Source organism: Equus quagga, chromosome 19 (assembly GCF_021613505.1).
Source record: "Equus quagga isolate Etosha38 chromosome 19, UCLA_HA_Equagga_1.0, whole genome shotgun sequence".
NCBI classification, from domain to species: domain Eukaryota; kingdom Metazoa; phylum Chordata; class Mammalia; order Perissodactyla; family Equidae; genus Equus; species Equus quagga.
Genome location: NC_060285.1, coordinates 14,342,787 through 14,364,923, shown reverse-complemented (window position 1 = coordinate 14,364,923; position 22,137 = coordinate 14,342,787). Strand labels below are relative to the sequence as shown.

Genomic DNA, 22,137 nt, shown 5'->3' with positions numbered 1-22,137 from the left:
ATGGGGGTGGGGGGGGGGGGAACACCATGCTGAATCAGGTGAGACTCTGCCCTCAACTAGCCTATGGCCTGATAGAGAAGACACACCTGAAACCAGCTGATAGTGGTGTTATAGGAGCAGAGGAGCAGGACCCTGGGCATTCCGCAGAGAGGGGTGCTTTCCAACGGAGGAGGATAGGGGAATCTTTCTGGAGTGACATTGAAGCTGGGTCTTGAAGGATGAGTGGGAGGTGGAGGGATAGAATGAGCACTGAGAGGACCCTGGCAATCCATGGGCCACTCCATCCACCTGTGCAACACAGAATGAGCAGGAGACCTCGGAGGCCAACGAGCCCGTCATTCTTAACCAGGGCTGCTCATGAGAATCACCTGGAATCTGTTTTCAGCATGCATGACAAACTCCACCCAAGAAATAACGAGTGAGAATTTCAGGAGCGAGGCTTAGTCACGGAGTTATGGGAAAGGCCCCCTTTAAGAACCACTGATGATCTTATTTTTCAAAGGGAGGCAAATGAGACTTAGAGAGAGGATTCCTTATTTATTCAACCATTCAATGAATATTTATTGAGCACCAATCTGGAGATTCAACAGTGAATAAAACAAAAATACCCGCCTTCATTAAACACTTGTCCTCACGAGTCCTGCAGCGACACCGTGGGGTTACTCTCACCAGCACCACCTCCGTTTTTTAAAGACAAGGAAACTGAGGCATAAAAGGTTAAGAGAATAGTGGCCAGCCCTGTGGCAGAGTGGTTAAGTTGGATGCACTCTGCTTCAGTGGCCTGGTTTGCAAGTTCGGATCCCAGGTGTGGACATACACCACTTGACAGCCATGCTGTGGTGGCATCCCATATACAAAAAGTAGAGGAAGAGTGGCACAGATGTTAGCTCAGGGCTAATCATCCTGAAGCAAAAGGAAAAAAAAAATGGTTAAGAAAATACAATAAATGATGGAGTCAGGATTCAGGCTGAGCCTTCTGAGACGGACCTTTCCCCTCACGGCTGCTTAGTGAGGCCTCGGTGGACCCAGCCCTTGGATGGTGAGTATGCCTAAGGAATGGCCTCTGTTTTTAGAAGCAGGGACAGAGCCAATGTTGGGGGAACAGTGGAAGAGAGTTCCATGCCAGACTTCCACTGAAGAGATTCCAGAATGTTCCACGTGCAGAGTCCAACCAGAGGGAGTGAGTGCTGAATCGTGACTGCAACAGCTCTCGGGTAGCCATGCTCCTCTGGAAATGTTCTCCATCCAGACAGCCACACACGTCTCCAGGGAAGGGGGACAGGAGCCGTTCCTGAGGGAACTAGCTGTAGGGGGGGTCCAAGCTCTCAGGGCCTCAGAGAAGACCAAATGAAGAGGCTGAAGCACAGCCTCTGAGGTCTCTCCACCTCCTAGAAGTGATAAACTAAGAGATCTACTGACCATCAGCAAAGAGAACAAACACAGAGGGAGAATCCCACCGGAACTGGGTCTCAGCATCACTTCTGGGTCAACATGAGAAGCCACTAGGTCTTCTGTGATGGGAGAACCGGGAGAAAGCCCTGAACTCAGAGGAGGCCAGCGCTGAGCCCAAGGCCAGCCCGTCCCCTTTGAGCCATGTGACAGTAGGTGAGTCACCTAAGCACAGTTCACTGAGCTGAAAGAACGGTGATCTGCAACGATTTCTATGCAGATTTAATAAAACGTGTTTGCAGACCCTTTACAGCTCACCTGGCACACACAGGTACTCTTACAAATGGCTGACACATCTGAATTTGTTTCTAAATGTAGGCTCTGAAAAATAGACAAGGCCCTCTAAGATTAGCTGTCAGATGAACCTGTCATTATCTTTTTCTTTTCCTTTTTTGTCAATTTTTGTTTTTCCCAGAGTAAGCAGAAAAGGCTAAAACAGCATCTTAAGTCAAGATTCACGGGGTAGACAGAGCTGGGTGACCTCTAGGAGCCCACCTCATCACCCACGTGCCCCCATCGTTCTAAGCTAGAAGCCAAAAAAAATAGACTCCCCTCGAGGGCAGGAGACAATCCACCATGAGCTTTTGAAACTCAAACAGCAAGGAAGCCCCATAACACTGGAGTTCAAGAGATGAGAGCAATGAATATTCCCAATGGACATGCAACCTTAAGAAATGATGCAGTCAGAGGAAGGTAAGGATAAAGTAAGCGTTCCCTCGCAGTTCCTTTCCTGGGAAGACACTAGGCAAAGACCTCTTTCTTATAGCTGTTGATACGTAAATGTTAGCAATTAGCACTTAATGCTCTCCTATTTAAACAGAACACTTATTTTAAGTAGAAAATGATGACAGCTTGGATTGGACAGAAACTGGTTTACCTCGCAGGAACCTTGCCAGCACCACCAGAAGCCCCATGACCATCCATTTATCAGGCCCTGGGCTTGAGAAAAAACTCAAGCCTCAAGGGAGCATGCTTGCAAACTCAAAGCTCTATCATGACAATAATGTTATATTACCATACTTGCTAATTTCAGAATGGCATCTCAAGACAGTCTTAAAATAGGAAAACAAAGACAAAAGCTTTACAGGAACCCAACCAACTGGGATGGAGTCAGTACATAAAGTCTACCTTGGGGAAATAATGGGCACCAACAGAATACAAACAAAAAGCTTTCCCCTCTGGATTCTGGTGATATAAACTAGGTCCCCACCAGGCTTCTGGAAGAAGTGATGTCCAAGGGTCCAAAGCCATCCCAGGCTTAATAAGAGTCAGGTGAATACACGTCTCTAAGAGCAGCACAGACAGACAGAGCCAGACTTCAAAGACACGTGAAAACTCCAGGTACTGGAGGTCATCCAGAACTTCACTCTTCAGCTGACAAATGGAGCCGAGGGCAGTGAAGGGATGGTCCCAGGCTTGTCCAGTGAGGCAGGGCCAGAGCCAGAAACCAGGCATCCTCCGCTCTTTCTGCTCCAGGCCACCCTCCCACCTCACACTCTCAGGGATGGCTCCTAACCAGCCACCAAGCCACTGCAGAAGCTCACGTAGAAAAGCAGCAGCACCACGGCAGCCAGGTTACAGGAGGAGCCTGAAGAGCCGCAGCCAACATTTCTAGAACTTTCTCCAACGGACCCTTTACAAAAAAATATCATTCCCTTGTAAATCAAAATTCTTCTCAACTCCTACAGGTCAAGGAATCTTAGAATAAAAGAAGTCAGAAGTCATGTATCAAATAGGAACGTGGGTTTAAATCCAGCTGTGTGCCCTTGGTCCAAATGGATTAATAAAATCAAGAAAACATAGGCAAAAGGTGGAAACAACCCAACTGTCCATTGACAAACGAAGGGAAAAGCACAATGTGGTGTATGTGTGTGCAACGGAATATCATTCAGCCTTAGATAGGAAGGATGTTCTGACTCATGCTACAACATGGATGAACATTGGGGACATTATGTTCAGGGAAAGGAGTCAGTCACAAAAGGACAAATACTGTAGGATTCCACTCATATGAGGTACCTAGAGTAGTCAAACTCATATAGACAGAGTCGAATGGCGGCTGCCAGGGCTGGGAGAGGAGAAAAGGGAGCTGTTGTTTAATGAGTACAGTTTCAGTTTTGCAAGATGAAAAGAGTTCTGGAGATTGGCTACACAGCAATGTGAATGTATTTAACACTGCTAACACATACTTTAAAAATGGTTCAGATGGTAATTTTATGTTACATGCATTGCGCCACACATGCCACAATTAAAAATAAAAAATACTAAGAAAAAAATCTACAAAACAATACCTAAGCCCAGGGCTTAAAATAAGCTTTAGATACGGTAATGTTCAGAACCTAAATATAGGACCTGGTGTACAACAGGTGTTCAAATAAATGTTTGCATCTCCCACCGTCTTCATTTTCAAAATAGGAAATAAAACTGTAGCCCAGACAAGATAAAGGCCTGGAAGAGAAATCATGGCAGGAACTCAAGTCAGAATGTTCTGGTGCAACACTGGTCCCTCTGCTCAACACCAAGTGAACTGGAAGTGGGTCACCGAAGCCTCAGGTCCTCTCTGTAAAGTGGGCAGCAGAACCATCCAGAGCCCAGAGGAGACTGCTCTGAGAACAAATGCATGGGAAGTGCCTGGCACACACTGAGTGCTCAGGCATGTGAGCCTCATTGGAGTCACCAGAACAAAGCGGAGACAAATTGACAGCTGGACCGCCAGGCCACTGCCCTGAACCCCCCAGGCCAGCCAGCCACTCCAACTGCCACAACAACTGGAATGGTGTGTCCATTCCCTTCATCCCGGGGTGTCAGGGGTGGGCGAGGCTGGCAAGTCTCCTTCGGCTGAGCGTGTAAGGAGGCGGCACCGCCAGGCAGCCATCCCGTCTCCTCCTGCTCCCACCCTCCTTATTCCCGTCTGTGCAGTGAGGAAAAGGTCAGTAAACACAGCCTCGTCCTGCTATTCTCACCAAAGCTCAACAATAAAGGGAAACTGGCGTGTGCAAAGAAATAAAAGGTAACTAGTTTTCCGCTCAGTTAACCTGGTGACCAAGTGCAGCCACCACCTGGGCGAAGGATGCCAGACTTCACTCTCACTCACTCTGAAGAAGGAGCAAAGCCCTGCAGTCTTGCTAGATGTTGCCTCCTGCCCACTCCACACCCACCAACACACTCACACACAAACACACACCCCTGTAGCCTACAATTAATGCAACAACACAAGAAACCGGAAACCACCAATGGCAGCATATTGTCACAGAACAAATCACACCTGGACATGAATCACAGCTGTGGGACCTTGAACAGGTGATTAACCTCACACAGCCTCAGGCTTGTCACCTGCACAATGGACACACTGCTGTGCTGTGCCTGGTCTCTCAGCGTTGCCGTGAGGACCACTGATCCTAGGGTTCGCAGACTTCTCCTACCCTGTGTTTGGTGCCACTCACCAACCCTGCTCCAGCCCCACTAGCGAGTGCCTCTTAAATAAACGCTGTAGCTGGAGGTAGGCAAGTCACTTCTGCTCACCAGCCTTTAGCCAGAAGCAGGCAGGTGGCCCCGCCTAACTGAAAAAGGGTAGGGAAGAGAAACAGTTTGTGTCCTCAGAAGAAGAGGACTGGATTTGGGTAAGAACCGGAAGTTTCTAACAGCGACACAGTGCTCCATCCTCAAAAGCTCACGGCCAGTGGAGGAGATGAGCCACACAACCCCCTAAGAAGTAGCACCACAGAAAAGGTGACAACAGAAGTCACCTTCCCGTGGTGAAGGTCCATCTTATCAGGGAAGGATTCACTGGGATGGTGACATCTGAAACGTGCCATGAACAATACAGGACTTTCCCAGGGAGGGGGCTGATGACAGTCACTGAGCAGGTACTCAAGCCTAGCCCTGAGATGGCTCGGGGCCTTGAACACTACAATCTTGTATTGTCTTTCCACTTCCCGGTGTTGAGCTTTGGACTCACCCACAACTAGACCATAAACTCACTCACTGTGGGTCTACCTGACACAGTGGCTGCCAGAAGCAGAGTCACCAGGACCATGGGAGACAAAGCTGAGTGCCAGCCGGGACACAAGAGTACAACAAGAGGTAGGGTGGGATGCAGAGGGAAGACAGCCCTGGGTTCCAATTCCAGCGATGCTACACGTCCTTGGTGGCCACCATGATGTTGCATGTGGCTTGATGTTATAAGACATAAGTTCCTATATGACAGCTGCATCTTCATTAATAAAACAACTCTCTTAACAAAGAACAGGCAGTGCAGTAATACAATGGTCAAAATTGTTACCAGAACTAAAAATCATCAAAACAATAATGATCATTGATGTTACTCTTACAGCTATTTATTTGTTAGGGATAACCTGTGCCTGGGGTTTACAACGTCCCAGGCTTTATCTGAATAATCTCATTGAATCCCTACTAATCCTACAAAACATTATCATTATTATTATTATCCTGTTTTATAGATGCAAAAGCTGAGGCACAGAAGTCAAGCGAGTTGCATGAGATCATGAGAATGTGATCCAGAAAGTAGGTTCCTGCCACACAGAGCCTCAGCAGGGAATTCATTGTCTCTACCTTTCCACACAGCGTGTGACAACTGGGCACCCAAGAGCCAAGAGATTAGGGTTCAAGTCCCAGCTCTGACCCCCAACAGCTGTTTGATCTTGGGCATGTCAGCTCTGTAAGCCTCAGTTCCCTCACTGCTGAAGTGGAGATTAATACGGCCTCACTGGGTAACCAAGACGATTAACATAAAACATGAGTTAAGTCCTTGACACAAAGTACACCCCCTTAAGGTCGGTGTCCCTCTTTCCTTTAGCAGTAGAGGGGATCCCTGCCCTCTCGGCTTGCTCAACGGCCTCCTGCCTCATGATGGGGGGCAGGGGGTGGAACACCTCACTATGCCTGGACAACGCCGTCCCCAGCTCCAGGAGACGGGCCGGGCCTTGGTCTCATTCTGGGCTCGGGTGAACCTTATTAGGAATCAAAGGTGAGTAGGAGTGCCTTTACTTTCAAGATTTAAATTGTGGTTCCTTAACTTGAAGACACCAAAAGCACCCTGGAGTTTTTGTGTAACCAAATGAGTTGCCTGGCATGCTCACATTTAATTTCAGTTTTACCTGAATGCAAAGTAAATAAGTGACAGCCCACAGTTGTTAACCCAGCAAAACCAACCCCTCCCGTTTCCAGGTGACTGAGAAGCGTGTGGAGGTGTATCGGGCTTCGGTGAACTTCTACCTTCAGGGAGGGGCAAGGTTTCCCTTTCTTATTCCACCAACCGGCCATGGCTCATGAGAGAACTGACCCTGAGCGGCCTTATCTGAGAGCGGTAAAGAGGAGAAAGCTGGGAGTGCTCCCCTTCAAATCACGGACGACTGTTACGGTCCCTTCCAGGTTTAATGGACTCCAATTTACTTCAATAATCTTGGCGTTCCCACCAGGGCTGCAATTGAGCCGGGTCCCAGAGAGGACATGGAGGCCTCTATTATCAGGAAAGTTACACTAAAGATGCAGTATAGTGCTACAGTGAGTATAAACTAAATACCCAAAGCACATTAAACATAGTAAGTACATATATGATAAAAACAAGAGGGGAAGTAGAGAAACCAATGCTGGCTTCATGTTATTCAGGAAGGCTACATGAGCAAAAGGTGCAGTTGGCCTTGCAGTGCAGGGCATCCAAGCCATCCTTTGCTTGCTTCAGAAACATATGGCCACATATGTCTCCAGACAAGACTGTGAGCTCCTTGAGGGTAGGGATGGTACCTTGTTCACCACGTTATCCCCAATACCATGGAGAGACAAGACTCAAATGCTGAATGGAGGGATGGAGGGACGGATGGATGGATGGAGGGACAGATAGATGGATGGATGGATGGAAGGATGGATGGATGGATGGATGGATGGGTAGGTGGGTGGGTGCATGGATGGATGCATGCATGGATGGATGGATGGATGGGTGGATGGATGGGTGGATGGATGGATGGGTGGATGAGTGGGTGGATGAGTGGATGGAAGAACAGGTAAGTAGATGAATGGATGGATGGATGGATGGGTGAGTGAGTAGGTAGATGGGTGGGTAGATAGACAGACAAAGAGATGGAGCTGGTTTATGAAGATGCACAACTGCCTTGAGACAGCAAAAGGAAGAGGAATGTGAATTAACTGGTCAATCAAAGCCCTCAGAACAAGGCTTTCCCCAGAGGCCAGTGGCCATGTTTCTCCTTTTCCACTTCTCAGAATCCAAAGCGCTCATGGCCTGTGGTCCCTAAGTTTGGCAATCACTGCCTGTATTCTGATCACCTTTACTCCAGGTCTGCTCATAACCCAGATTCCTGGCCCTTCTTCTAGGTTGGTTCAGTTTCTGGATGGGCCACAGGCATGGATGACAGCCCCAGTCCACCATGCAGAAAACATTTGGGTGAATTTTTATCACAAAGTATGGGATCTGACCTCTTCTATGGACCAAATTCAGTGACCTCTGTTTTCTCTTCTGTCACCCCACCCTGACACAGGACCCCCCTCACTTACCCATCCCCAAGAAGGGGAGGTGCAGTCGGGAGCAGAAAAATCTAGCCACTATGCCCACAGGCTGCAGCCATTTGTTCCACCCATCAAGACTGCAGATAATTTCAGCTCGACTCTCTCCTTCCCAGCCTGACCTCGAAATGTTATCACCATTATACTGAGAAGGAGGTTTTGTTTGTTTGCTTTCATTACAGAACATCCTGGTAAGGAATATCAGCATCTTGTGTTTTTCAGCATGATACTGACACAACTCCACTTCAAATAAATAAATGTTTTCAACCTAAATGAGTCATTTGGTGGGAACAGTGAGTTCACAAGCCCACATACGGGTCAACCCCCTTACTAAGAAGTGCAGTGGGTAGAATTGTGTCTGGAGCTAAAAACACTTAGAACAATGAGATCTTGATTTTCACGGCAATATTCATTGCTCTACACATGGAAAATGGGGGAAAAAAGCGGGAAGATTGTTTAAAACTCTGGGATCAGGCAGAGTTCTCTCTAGTACAGAATTCAGCTACACTACTTTTTTCTTGTAAAATCTTGGGAGGGGGAAGAGGTGCTTAACTTCCGATTTAGAGCACTTCCATCACACGCAAAGTTCTATTGGACAGCGAGAAACAGGTTAAAGCTAAAGGGTCTGTGTGACCTTAGGCAAGTTACTTAACTTCTCTGTGCCTCATCTGCACAATGAGGATAATAGGAGCTACATTACTCAGTCATGATGAGAATCATCTGCTATGCAAGTGCTTACAATAATGGTAAATGCTCACCAGCTGGTACGCTAAAATGGGGGACAGACAGGTATGACGCAGGATGGGTTGTTGGGAGAATTAGAAAGATTTTTATGTAAAGCACCTCCCACAGTGCCAAACACATAGCAGACACTCAGTTCATTCGCTGTTTTTCAACAAATGTTGACAGAGCACCTACCGTGTGCTAGGTATTCTTCTAGGCACTAGAGACAGAGAAATAAAACAAGGAGCTTACAGTCTCAATAAATGGGGGCTAGTATGCTTGTGCAAACAGGAACACCAACATTTCCCTTTTCACCACATATCAGATACTCCCTGCCATGAAAAGGGGGTGCTGTCAAATACAAAGCCACCTGCAAAGGAGATGCCTAATAAAAGTGCTCTTATAAGTGAACGAACGAATGAATGAATGAGGGAGTTGGGAGGACCCTGGTAGTGCATAAATAGTGAGCTGGGCCCTGGGTGATCCAGTTAATCACCCTATGAGGGGTGTGGCTAACTCACAGAGATGCTGCCAGGCGACACTAACAAATGATCCTAAAGCAGTCTGCAAACTGTTATATATAAAAGCTTAATCATCTTTAACACGAATCTGAAAACCCAAATGACTGGGATAAGGATGGCCTTCGCACACATGCCCTCCGGCTTCTATTCTGGGCTCTGGTCTGACTCACCCCTTGAGCTGGGGCTGCTCACTCCCCACTGTAATACCCAGGGGGGAACCGAGGGGGAGTAAGGGGGATCGGCAGCCTGCTCTCCCACCAGACAAACAGCCTTCACTGGCCTGGAGGAACAGGGCCACCCAAGAGGGAGGCATCCCGTTGCCCAGAACACTCCCACCCAGCCGTCAGGCTCGCCCGCTGGCCTGAGCAACTTCTGGCCTGGTTCTATTACTCACCGGGCAGAGCTTCCCCAGGAGGAGGCAAATGGCCCCACACCTCTGCAGGTGTTTCTATTTCCAAAATCTAAACGCTCATCTGGGGAGGTTGGCAGCTCCCTGCCCCAGCGAATATCGTGGGAGGGGGCCTTGCTGAACCATCGGATCGACGTCTTCCCGCAGGACAGGCCGCAGCAAGTTATTTCAAGTCCTTCACTTTCAGCCTCCCTTTTGTTGCGCAGTAAGAAAAAATAATGTTTGCTTCACAACCACAACATGGTTAGTGGGACTAAATGAGATAATTTAATAAAGTGCCCAAGCACTCAGTAGGAACTAGTTTACTTTCTATCTAGGATGTCAAGATGGGCAGACAACAGCTGTGGTTCAATCCTCAAGCGCTGTCACTGTCTACCAAGGCATCTGGTCGACCTCGGCCTCGCCTGCCTCCTTATCATTCAAAGGAGGGGGCTGAACTGAACCCCTGTGGCCCGGCCTGCAACCTCCTGCACGCTACCTTCCCGACAGCACCACAGCCATGTTGCTTCTCATCCTGCTGAGAAGAGAACAAGGCATAGGGAAATTCAGTACAAGAATTCATAGCAGCAACCTCTTCCATCCGCATAAGCCTTACTTCCAAATGGTTAACAACACGATGCTCGCTTATTACAGGTCTCACGTCCATGGGCGCATGTGAACACCACCCTGTAATCCATGGGGTCTTCAGGAGGTCTACCACGACCTGTCTCACCCTAAGCACGACTACCAGAGAAATGACACGTTTGACATGCTTGTTATATATAGCTTATATATGCACATTAAAATAAATCAAGTATTCGTGTAAAAATGCTTGTCTTAAATATCGCACTTCAAAACACAGAGGCCTGGATGATGTGTGAGGTTCTTCCTGTGTCTGATATTCTATGGTGACTCCTGCTAGGAGCTGACCTGGCCGAAAGGACACGGCTGACCCAAGGGAAGTGAAGCTCCCTATAGGACCTAAAATAACCTCCATCCATTTCTTCCCTCGCCCCATCGCACTCGACACCCATCACACCACGGCCTCCCCTGGCCTGTGGCCCTCCCCACCATGTCCTGAATAGAATTACAGGCGATTTCCATTCCCCCCGCAAGTGGATTCTTCCCCTCAAAAGTGTTCCTTACACTTTGTTATACTCCATCATTTAACGTCCACCCCGGGTTTGGTCAGCCAGAAGCACCAGTCACGTCCACTTCCAATCCGCGTGCATTTTCTCCAGGTCTACTCTACGCCAGGCTGAGCGTACAGACGTGACAAGGACCATGGCTTACCTGGAGGGGCTCAAAACCAAATGGGGGACTGCAAGGCACATGGATTAACCTCAAAACTAAATGGGCTGCCTTAATGCCTCAACAGAACTATAGAAGACGGATCAGAATACAGGCAGGAGAGGCTGATTCCAAAGGTGGGGAAGTGGAAATCAAGGTCTTGAAGTGGACTGAACATGAGCAGAATTTAGACAGGAGAGTCAGAGGGGGAGGGGAGGGAGATCCCTGGATTCAAAATACGAATTCGTGATAAATGCTCACTCCCCAGGCCCCTCTCTTCAGACCCCTTTTCTCCTTGGAGCCAGCCCCTCGGTAACGGCTCAGATTTCTGCAGCATCCTCCCATCCTTGTTTGTCCGTTGGCTACTCCGCGCTTGTTCTGACCCTTTCAGGCCGGCTCACCTTCCTCATTCCCTGGGCCCTGACCCAATACCGCACTCTCCGAGTTGGCATGAAGTGCGGCAAGGCTAAAATTAGGCCTGTTTCCATAGATATCTAGACTTCTCTGTAGCAAATCTGTTCAGCTCCCAAGTGGAAAACATATATATTGTTCCACCCTGAATATAAAGCAACTGGGGTCTGGAAAACCCAAGCCAGCTCGTGTCTGGACACAGGAAGGGACAGAGAAGCCTTCTCTGGTCTGGGTGGTGGTACTGATGGGGGCTTGTCCTCACCGAGCCACAAAGCACCAGCAGAGAAGGAGGGACAGCAAGCACAGGGGGCATGGCGTGTCTGGGCCACCGGCACACACTCGCCCTCCATTCCTCCTGGGAGACGGCCCCTCACGGCAGGTGCTTCTACTTCCCCTCCCCCATCTCAGAGATGAGATGATGCAGATCAGCGGGGTTAACTATCTCGCTCTCACAGCAAGTCGGGCCACACCATTCACAGTTCATACATGGGAAACTGAGGTTCAAAGACGTCCAGACAACCGCCACGGCCACCCAGCAAAGGGCCGTCATCGTGATAATGATGACAGGGTCTAACAACAATAACAGCCCAGCTAACGTTCACTGGTGCTGCTTTGTTCTAGTTTCTATGCTCAATGCTTCACACAGATTGTCTCATTTCATCCTTGTGATGGGTGGAATTGTGTCCTCCTAGAAAAGATATGGTGAAGTCCTAACCCCTGTAACTCAGAACGTGACCTTATTTGGAAACAAGGTCACTGCAGATGTAGTTAAGATGAGGTCACACTGAAGGAGGGAGGGCCCTCCACCCAATATGACTGGTGTCCTTACAAGAAGACAGCCATGTGAAGACAGACACACAGAGAGAACGCCACGTGACAACAGAGGATTGGGGTGACGCATCTACAAGGAATGCCAAAAATTGCCAGCAAACCACTAGAAGCTAGGGAGATCCCGGATGACTGCCCTGCAGGTTTCAGAGGGAGCTGGCCCTGCTGATACACCTCGATTTCACACTTCCAGCCTCCAGGACTGTGAGACAATACATTTCTGTTGTCATGAGCCATGCGGCTTGCGGTAGTATTTTGTTATGGCGGCCAGAGGAAACTAATACAATCCTCATCTCAATTCTTTGAAGACTTAGGTACTAAAACGTCAGGTTTGACACACGAGGACACTGAAGCTTAACTAAAAGCAAATAATGCCAATAACAAATACTAACACCGTTCTAAGTGCTTCCCATCTATTAACTCCTTTAAGCCCCACAACGACCTTAACCTCACAACAACCCCATGCCATGAAGCTATCCCACTTTAATGAAGAGGCCAGTAAGGCACAGAATGGTTAAGTCATTTGCCTGAGGTCACACAGCCTGTAAATGGTGGAGTCAGGATTCAAACCCAGACCCAGAATCTGTGCTCTCTTACCCAGGATAACCACCTAAAACCAGAAGAGAGCGTCTGGTCTGTACTTGACCTCAGGTGGTCTGGTTTCAAAGCCCACATCCTTGGCTTCTCTCTCAACTCTGTACTCCACCTGCCAAATAGAACGTTTTGCACTTACTAGCCCCTTAAACAGCTTATTTGACGACACAAATAAATTAAGTGCGCAGTGACTTGCATCCCCGTAATTCAAATTAGAGAATGTTTATGTTTATTTTAGCAGGTAAGACAGACCCCAGTCCACACAGGCAACAGAAATCCAGAAAGAAGGGACAAAAGCATTTAGAGCTCTCAGCAGGCAGAGTGAAATAAAGGTCCTCCCTCACAAAGCTTTCATGTACGAAGTCATTTCAGTAAACGTTCAATGAGCACTACTCTGTGCCAGCACTGTGTCAGGAAACAAGAGGACAAGACACAGCCCCAACCCAGGACACGCTCATGTGGGTGGACCACGGAAACAGCCATGCTGCCATATATCCTGGTAAGGATGGCCACGGAAGTCACAACAGAGGGGCTGCTGGAGGACCGGGAAGAGGTCCCTGAACCCGCCCAGGCAAACAGCCGGGGACTTCAGAGCAGGTCGGGACTGCATCCTCGATTTCAAGCTTATTTCTTACCTTACAGATAATCTAACCCCCTACACACACACACACAAACACACACCTCTTTCTTTCCTCTCTCTCTCCTTCTTTTATTTCTCTCTGCAACTTTTTCCTGAAATACTCAATTTTTTCACAGCATGAACCACACTGGTGACAGGGCATTCAGCAATATTCAATTTTCATTTTTCCCTAATAAAGGGAATAGAGTTAACTGGTCATCTTCAGAAAAAAAACTTTTAGGGCCAGAGCCTTCAATAACTAAAGTTAATAGATAACTAGTGATGGTTACTACCATTAACTCAGCTGAACTATCCCTCAGAAGAAAACAGCACAGGGAAAGGGATGGGGGCAGGGGTGGTGGGAGGTGTGTTGGGGGGGCGGGGGCAGGAAGGGGTCCTCGGAGCCAAGGAGGAAGGATCTAGAATAGAAGGGTGTCCTGCCACCAACCATTCACTTGGGCACTCACCCACCCACAGGGTCATGCCACACACAGCAAGCTGGCATGGTCATCACACGGCGCATGGCTCAGCAGAAAGAATGCAGGCTCTGACTTGACCCTGCCTCCGTTCCCTCCACTGTACAAAGGGCATACAGCGTCTGCCTTACAGAGTCGATCCCAGATCAAGGGCCCCCGCGCTGCTCAGAACCTCACACGGCACGGAGCAGACAGCCATGACTTAGCCATTACTATTCCTAACACGGTAGTATTTAACACGCTAGCCAGGCCAGTGACTAGCAGTCTTTCATACTCCTCCTCCTCATCATCACCACCATCGTCATCATCACTGCCACCAAAGCTGTCTACAAGCTTTGGGCAAGTCAGTTACATCCCTGGGCCCGAATGTCCACATCTTTGAAACAAGTTCTCGCAGAACATAAGGCTTCAACGCTAAGTGCAAGGCACAGAGGGGCCGGGCCAGCTCACACCGGGAGCTGGTCTTCCTGGAGTGAATCTGGAGGGGCACCGTGAGGAGCTATGAACTGACCAAGGTGGGAAACAAATAACCCTCTACATTAAAAGCAGATCCTTTTAGCAGAAAACATGCCCACTCACCTCTGCCCTGCCACAGGGTGGCTGGCCCTTGAGGAGGGTGCAGACCTGGCCGCCTCTGGCAGCCGCGATGATCTCCCGGAGCTGGCCGGCATGAGGCACACGACCTCGCTCCTGAAATGGCTTGACTCTGTGTTTGGGTTTATTATTTCTGCCCTGCCCACAAAAAGCCCTTGGATCGCCGTATTTCTTTTTTTAACTCCCTTGGCATGAGTGGCGCACGACAGAGGCACGCCTCCATCAGCATGAGCTGTTCCCGGACTAAAGAGACACACGGTGGAGTTTATTTGTGTCCTCTCTTCTGAATGGTGTCAGTGGGGCCTTCCCCACTCCGGCACTGAGGGCCAGGTGTCCTCAGCGAAGCTCTGATGTAGGAGGGCAATCAACAGTGGGGATGACCATGGACACCCCAACCAAACCACGGAGCAGGCAGGGTTCAGCTCTGTCTCCCTCTGGTCTACCCTCTCACCGCCCTGGAGGCAATATGGCACAACCACGGAGCACTGGACCAGAGCTAAAGAAACTTTGCCCCGGATCACCCATGTGGCCAACAGCAGGGCTCAGTCTGCCCATCAGCGGCACTCCATCAGGTGTCCTGTAATCACTTCTGGCACTAAAAACTCCTAGCAGCCCCTCTCACAGTCATGTACCCTTCTCTAACCCCCCCCCCCCCCCCCCCCCCCCACCCCCCCGGCTGCATCTCGCATTCCTCCCCCTCCACCCTCTCCCCAGGACTAGGATCTGCCTCCCACTCGGTCTTGCCCCGCCCTTCTCAGGGCCCAAAAACCCAGCTGCAAGTCACCAACTTCATCTCCCTCAGCCTCCGCTTCTGCCCCGCCCCTTCCCCTTTAGCCCCTCCTCCCAATCTTCCTTCTGCCCTCTCCCTCCACCATTTTTTCTCCCTCTTGCTCCTTCTCTATGCCTCTTCTCTGGTCCTCTAGTTTCCTGTCTCTGCTCAGGGAACTTAAATGAGAAAATAACACATTATTTCCACAGACTGCCCTGTGCCATCCCAACGTCGTCAAACCGGAAGCCTTGTCTTTCCACTCTGATTTGGCCCTTTGTTAGAGTGGGCCTGGATGCCAAGGACAGCCCTCCGAGGGACTGAAGGTCAGAAGGGCCCAGCCAGCCAGGGCGACCGGCAGCTACCCCTCAGGTGATGGACACCTGGCACAGAAGACTAGGCGGGTCTTCACTGCTCCTAAGACCCCACTGCGACTGTCCGCACACATCCATCCAGGCATGTCATCTTTCAGGAGCATGTCGGTCGCGGCGAGAAAAGATGCGCCTCTAGTTTGATCTGACCTCAAAACTTTCTCGCCAAGGTCTCAGGACACAACCGAAACGATAAGACAATGGAAATGCAGCAGCTGAATTGCGGCAATTCATTCAACAAATGTTAACTATGTTTATTATTTTAAATGGAACATAAAGTGAATAGCATCTGTCCTGTTTTTACTGGAAGTATTTGGGGGGGGGAGGGGAGGGGTGTTCTGAAATAAATTTAATCCTTAGGTGATAAATCCTGAATAAGCCAATGATAGTTTTACTGGCCATTCACCAGGCAGCTGAGTTCAAACCCCACCTCCACTACTTATTGGCCGTGAAACCTTGGGCCAGGAACTGACCCTGTCTGTGCCTCAGTTTCCCTGTCTGTAACCAGGAATACTAAACTACTAGCACGCCAGAGCGCTCAGAGACTGTAATTGACACCACACACATCTTCATCATCATCATCATGTTTACTGAGACTTCATCATGTCAGTAATCTAAGTGCTCTTCATGGATTAATGCATTAACACAACACCACCAAGGGGTAGGGACTGTTGTGGTCTCTGTTTTACAGAGAGACAGAGAAGTCAAGTAACTTGCCCAAGGTCACACAGCTAAGCAGAGGAAGCAGGATTCACCCCCTAGACAGTCTGGCTCCAGAGCTACACCATTCAATCTCTGATGTGAGGCCCAGTGGCCAGCAAAGGGTAAATTGTTCAGCAACTCACTTGTTAGGATTATAATAATAATACTGGCTTTATTTTTATATGAACCATTGCCTCCAGAGGGGTGAGTTTATTTTGCTTTTTGAATTAAATTTCAGTCCTAGGGGCGCTGAGCCTAGTGAAACAGCTTATATTTCCGCCTGCTACCCACTCCCGTCATACCGGAGAGAAAGCCAGGCTGAGGGAGCTGCGTGCTTACAGCTTTATGGGTCAAGCTGCATTCTCTGGGCCAAAGAGGCTGGGGGGTAGCTCCATTCCAGAATTGTTGGCAAAATCTCTCTGTGGCTGGGGCCAACTGCAGAATGACAGCCACCACCTGTCCCTCTTGACTGGGGAAGGGTGGGGGCAGAGGGCCGGGCCACAGAGAAAGCAAACCTCCTCTGCCTGAAACACTTATGTCTACCTCCAACCATTCCAAGGGGCCTCCAGGCTGCCCTCCCCAGCCTGCCACTCCTGCTCCCTCCCCTGAGCGGTGATACTGCTGAAATCCAAGGTTCTCAGGGGTAGCAGCCTCAGCCACGCCCCAGAGCAGGAGACCAGTGAAGTCAGCTCCCCTGGCAGCACAGAGCGGGAGCTGCTGGACTTGGTGTAATTGAAACCTTCTCTCCCAGAGCCTGGGCACGCTTGTCAGCAGCAGGCGGGGGTGGGACGCACAGGGAGATGAGGAACCGCCTGCCCCACATGCTGAAGCCTCCTGCGACCCCACCCAGGATGGGCTTGGCCAGCCAAGTCACTCTGGCAGGTGATGTGCGGCCTTGGGGATAAATCCAGGTGCAGCTTCTCAGCAGCCACTGCAGACACTGCTCAGGCCAGCAATCTCAACCTGAACATCCCAACCTCAGGATTTTAGGCAAAATGTCAGAAGAAAACATACGAGATGGTTAAGAACACGGGCTTTGGGGCGCTACAGCCTGGGTCTGAATCACTGATCTATTCCCAAGCCATGAGACCTGGGCAAGTCGCATGGCCTCTGTGAGCCTCAGTTTCTCATCTGTGCAACAGACGCAAGAACCAGGTTAGAACCCTGAACTCTGGAGACCATCAGGGACACAGGACTGAAACAAACGATCCCACAACTCCAGTCATTGGCACATGCTCGAAAGCACGGGCACATGAAGCTGGTCTATGGAGTCAGAAGTCAGGAGAGCAGACACCTTGGGAGGGACAAGGGGGCAGTGACAGGGGGCAGGGGGCTCTGGGGTCCTGGTAATGTCCTGTTTCTCGATCTGGGAGGTGGTTATACAGGTGGACTCCCTTTGTGAAACGACATCAAGCTGCACACCTATGCGTTCTGTACTCTGCTGCGTGTATAGTATGCTATATGTCAATTTTAAAAATTTACAAGAGGGGCCGGCCTAAGTTTGGTGGGCTCTATGTCAGCAGCCCAGGTTCAGTTCCTGGGTGTGGACCTACACCACTCACTGGCAGCCATGCTGTGGCAGAGACCCACATACAAAATAGAGGAAGATTGGTACAAGTGTTAGCTCAGGGCAAATCTTCCTCAGCAAAAAAAAAAAAAAAAAAATTTATTAGAAAAACAATAAGCTTTGGCATGGGACATATAAACTGGTCTTCATCCTCAGCTCAAAGCGAGAACTCTGGATGTGAACAAGCTGGTCATCGTCCCACATGAGCCCCTTTCCCTCAGGGCTGTATTTACAGGCCCACCCCATAATGGCAGAGTCCCATCTTCAGGCACCCCCAGTGGACTCAGAGATCATCATATCCAGTGATGCCAACACATCCTCACTGACTTCCACAAACATTTACTGAGCAGCTACTACATATCAGGTATGGATCTGGATGTGGACAAAACTAAGAAAGCACCTTCTTTAAAAAGACTTATTTTATGGGCCTAAAGAAAAGACAGGAACAAGTATCTTTTACTGAGACCCTGCTGCGTATAACAATGGTGACTGGAGTGGTGCATCTGCCATTTAAGGTAATCTTAACACTCTTGCAAGGTTCGGGCTCATCCTCCTTGCCCCTACCCTCTGGTACAAACTAGCCAGTCAATGCCAATGGAAGTCCAAAGCCTTCTCTAAGGTGCTTTTTTTCCTCCAAGAATTTCAGAGACAAAGAGCACAGCAGAGCTCTAGAAACAGATTATCTGGATTCAAACCTTAGCTGTGTGACTCTGGGTATGTTTCTTAACCTCTCTGTGCCTCGGTTTTCCCATTTTCAAAATGGAAGAAATGATTACCTCTCAAGAGTTCAGTGAGGATTAAATGAGATGACTCAGTAGAATGCTTAGAATCGTGCTTGGCACCAAGAAGCATTCAGTGCTCTTTAGCTGCTACTGTTTTCATGATTTCTGCAGATTCCCAGCGAGCTGCCTCTCCCTCTGTGTCCTGCCATGACACTTATCCCAGCCTTCATCTTCCACAAAAATACAGTAACACAAAGCATCCACTGCGGTCTACGCTGGTCATTTATCTTCTCATCCCTTTCACAAAGGAGAAGCAAATAAAGAAAAAGAAAGACTAAGAGAGAAAGAGACAGATGGAAAGAGAGAGAGGGATGAGGATGGGAGACAAAGGAGGAAGAAAACTCATGTTTCCTGTAAAGCCACTTCATTTCTGGCTTCCCCTCTTACCAAGATCTACACTGTCCAGTACAGCAGCCATGAACCACAGTGGCTACTGAACGCCTGAAACGTGGCTCATCTGAATTGACTTGTGCTATAAATGTCCAAGATACACCAATTTCAAAGACTTGGTGCGAAAGAAAGAATGTAAAATATCTCAGTAATTTTTAATATATTTTGGTTGTACTGGTCTAAAATAAATATAACATTATTAAAATTAATTTCACCTATTCACTTGTTTTTAATGTGGCTACGGGAAAATTTTATTTTTTTTAATTTTTTTTTTTTTTGAGGAAGATTAGCCCTGAGCTAACATCTGCTGCCAATCCTCCGCTTTTTGCTGAGGAAGACTGGCCCTGAGCTAACATCCGTGCCCATCTTCCTCTACTTTCTATGTGGGACACCTGCCACAGCATGGCTTGCCAAGCGGTGCCATGTCCGCACCCAGGATCCAAACTGGCGAATCCTGGGCCGCCAAAGCGGACCATGCGCACTTAACCACTGCGCCACCGGGCCGGCCCCTGGAAAATTTTAAATTACATATGTGGACTGTCTTATATTTCTGTTGGGCAGTGCTGTTCTAGCTTAACAAGGCATTTTCCTACACAAAGGCAGTTCCCTCCTTCAAAGGAATTTTCATCCCAGTTCTTGTCATCTCAATACATAAATACATTTTAGACAAAATTTCATGGATGTAGAAGCTACACCTGGGAGTGATGAAGTGACTTGCCTAAGGTCATGTGGCTAGCAAATGATGGAGCCAGAATCTGACCCCAGCTCCAACTAGACGCTGAGCTGAGCTCTTTCCAGTACTCCACACTAAATCACCTGTCAATAAATCTGCTCCTCCAAACAGTGGCCCACGCCATCATCCCAGGAAATAATAAAGAACTGACATTCGATTACTTGCCACCAGGATCCCCCATGGCTGGCTGTGTTTTAAAAGGTGAGGAAGATTGTCTGACACCTCCAGGAGAGATATGGCTTAAACAGGGCGTGGGTGAAGATTTGCAGAGATAGAATCAGGAGGCACGACATCCTGACACCTTCAATACCTGGCCCTAAGGGACACTTCCGAGTCTTCCTTCTCACGCAGGCCCACTCAATGAACCCAGCACATGTCAGGGCTCTAATTGCTACAGGAGGGGCCACCGTGAGCCAAGCAGGCTGTGCCTTATGTGAACTAAGAATGGATCCTCCCAACGCCCCACGAGGCATAGATTCTCTACGCCCATTTTACAGATGAGAAAACCAACTCACAGGAAGGCTCAGCGACTTGCCCAGTCACACCCAGCCACTAAGTGGCAGAGCTGGAATTCAAACGCAGTTCCTGCTTAACGACCCCAAATCCACCCTCCATTTTACCCAGGCTTTGCTCTGGCAGTCCCTTCTGCTAGGATGCCCATTTCCACCAGCAGATCTAGCCCAAACCACCTCTTCTATAAGGTCAGTACTGCTCTCCCCCTTTTCATAAAACCAACACTCCTTCCTTGCTCACCCAAAGACATTAAACACCATCTATCCTGTACTTACGACAGAGGGTTAGAATTGGCTGCATGCGTCTGTCACCTCCACAACAGTCTGAGCCTCTTAGCAGGAGAAGCTAGGCTTCATCCACATATGTATCTTCAGTTCCTGGCACAGTATCAGGCACAGGAGAATCACTCAATAAATACCTGTTGATCGAATGAAATAACCAACCAGCCACCCCATCCTCACACCCTGTATTTTGTTCTGAGTACCTTTTCCCAACCGGCTTCCCTTTTCTGCATTCTCATGTTCCTCCCCGTGGGTGGCTTCCCCGCCAATCTGTCTGCGTGGAGGGAGGCCAAGGGCATCGCTTTCCACTGTAGCTTGGTAACACCAATTGTCACCTCTCCACTTTCATTAATTGCTGGGTTAATCAAGCACTCCAAATTGTGCCCACCCACGCTAACATGAAAGCATTTCTGGATGCCCAAGAAAACAGGTTTAAGCTGAAGCAAAAGACAAAATCTCACACTCTTTTGGACCCTGCTCAACTGCCATATTTTTTCAGAACATTTCAGTCCAAGTCAGACCAGATGGAAGAACAGTCTTGACCAAAATCTCAGCCTTCCACCGCTTCTCCACAGCAGACAGTTATCCGGGTGAACTCCAATCTACTTTCTCATTTGGGCCCTCTCACCTACCTAAGAAAATGCGGTTATTAGGCCAGTTTTCAGATAAGGAAACTGAGGCTCAGCTAAGAAACAGACTCCCTCCTTGGCCAGGGTCACCAAGCTAGAAGAGCTGGAGTTAAGATTCAGACCGGCCCCTTATCACTGCACAAGTCTCCACCATCCTGGACCTGAGGATGACACTCCGGCCTCTTCCTGTGGCCTGGCCCTCCCTCCCGGACTTACCAACCACCTTCTGGTCGCTCCTGTGAAGTGGAGCTGCCCCGTGCAACTGAAGTTTTCTTTCCTTTGGGAAAGTTTTAGCAAAACCTCCCAGACCTAACAGGTGAAGATGTTTTCATCTGAACTTTCAACTAGTTCTTGGTTTCAAATTCTGGAAAGATTCTTCATATAGAATTTTCTGTTCACTCTGCTTCTCTTACTCAGGACACAGGCATTGATTTAACTACAATTCTCTTCCTCACACATGCCTGCTCTGCGCTTTTTAGGCAGTAGGCGCAGAAGCAGAGAGACAGAACAAGAAGGGAACGCTTTCTGTACAGGTTCCCTTTTAGATTTCTGACTGTGAAAAATAAATGTTAGCCTTCCAATCCATCCTCTCCTACTTTGTAAGTAGCTTTTTTTTTTTTTTATGTTCAATAAAGATGCCACAAAGGCCGCTCAGCTGACTCATGATGACATTCCCTGACAGGCTCCCATATGGAGAGTCTAACATTCCAGATGCCTTCCCATGTACCAGGTTTCCAGAAGCACGGTGACGAGCCCCCTGGGGCCGGAAAAGGAGTTCTGCGCACAAGGCACGCTGCGCAACTTACTGTCCAGCTTAACGAGCAAACTGCACAATGCCTGCAGCCGGTCCAGGAGCCCCCAGGGGGCCCTGTGCTGAGTTGCCAGGCGAAGTCACCTCCGGCTCTCGAATGAGCAGGTGGAGAATTCGAAGGCAAGGTGAGCATCTGTGTAGGAAGGCCGAGCTAAGCCTCCCCAC

The 22,137-nt window shown here is 48.9% G+C and overlaps 1 protein-coding gene across 8 annotated transcripts in view; it reads right to left on the bottom strand.

The window, feature by feature from the left end:
* Positions 1 to 22,137, bottom strand: part of LARGE1 (LARGE xylosyl- and glucuronyltransferase 1) — a 534,909-nt gene that overhangs the window by 475,324 nt on the left and 37,448 nt on the right. Inside the window, exon 1 of one of the 8 annotated variants that reach the window (XM_046646634.1) lies at positions 14,413 to 14,649. The exons of 4 other annotated variants lie outside the window; for them this stretch is intronic. In XM_046646634.1, the coding sequence (XP_046502590.1) occupies positions 14,413 to 14,504 (92 nt within the window). In that variant the 5' untranslated portion in view covers positions 14,505 to 14,649. Of the gene's footprint in view, positions 1 to 14,412; positions 14,650 to 22,137 lie in introns of those variants that run through there. 3 more of the 8 variants (XM_046646625.1, XM_046646626.1, XM_046646629.1) reach the window with 3 other exon arrangements.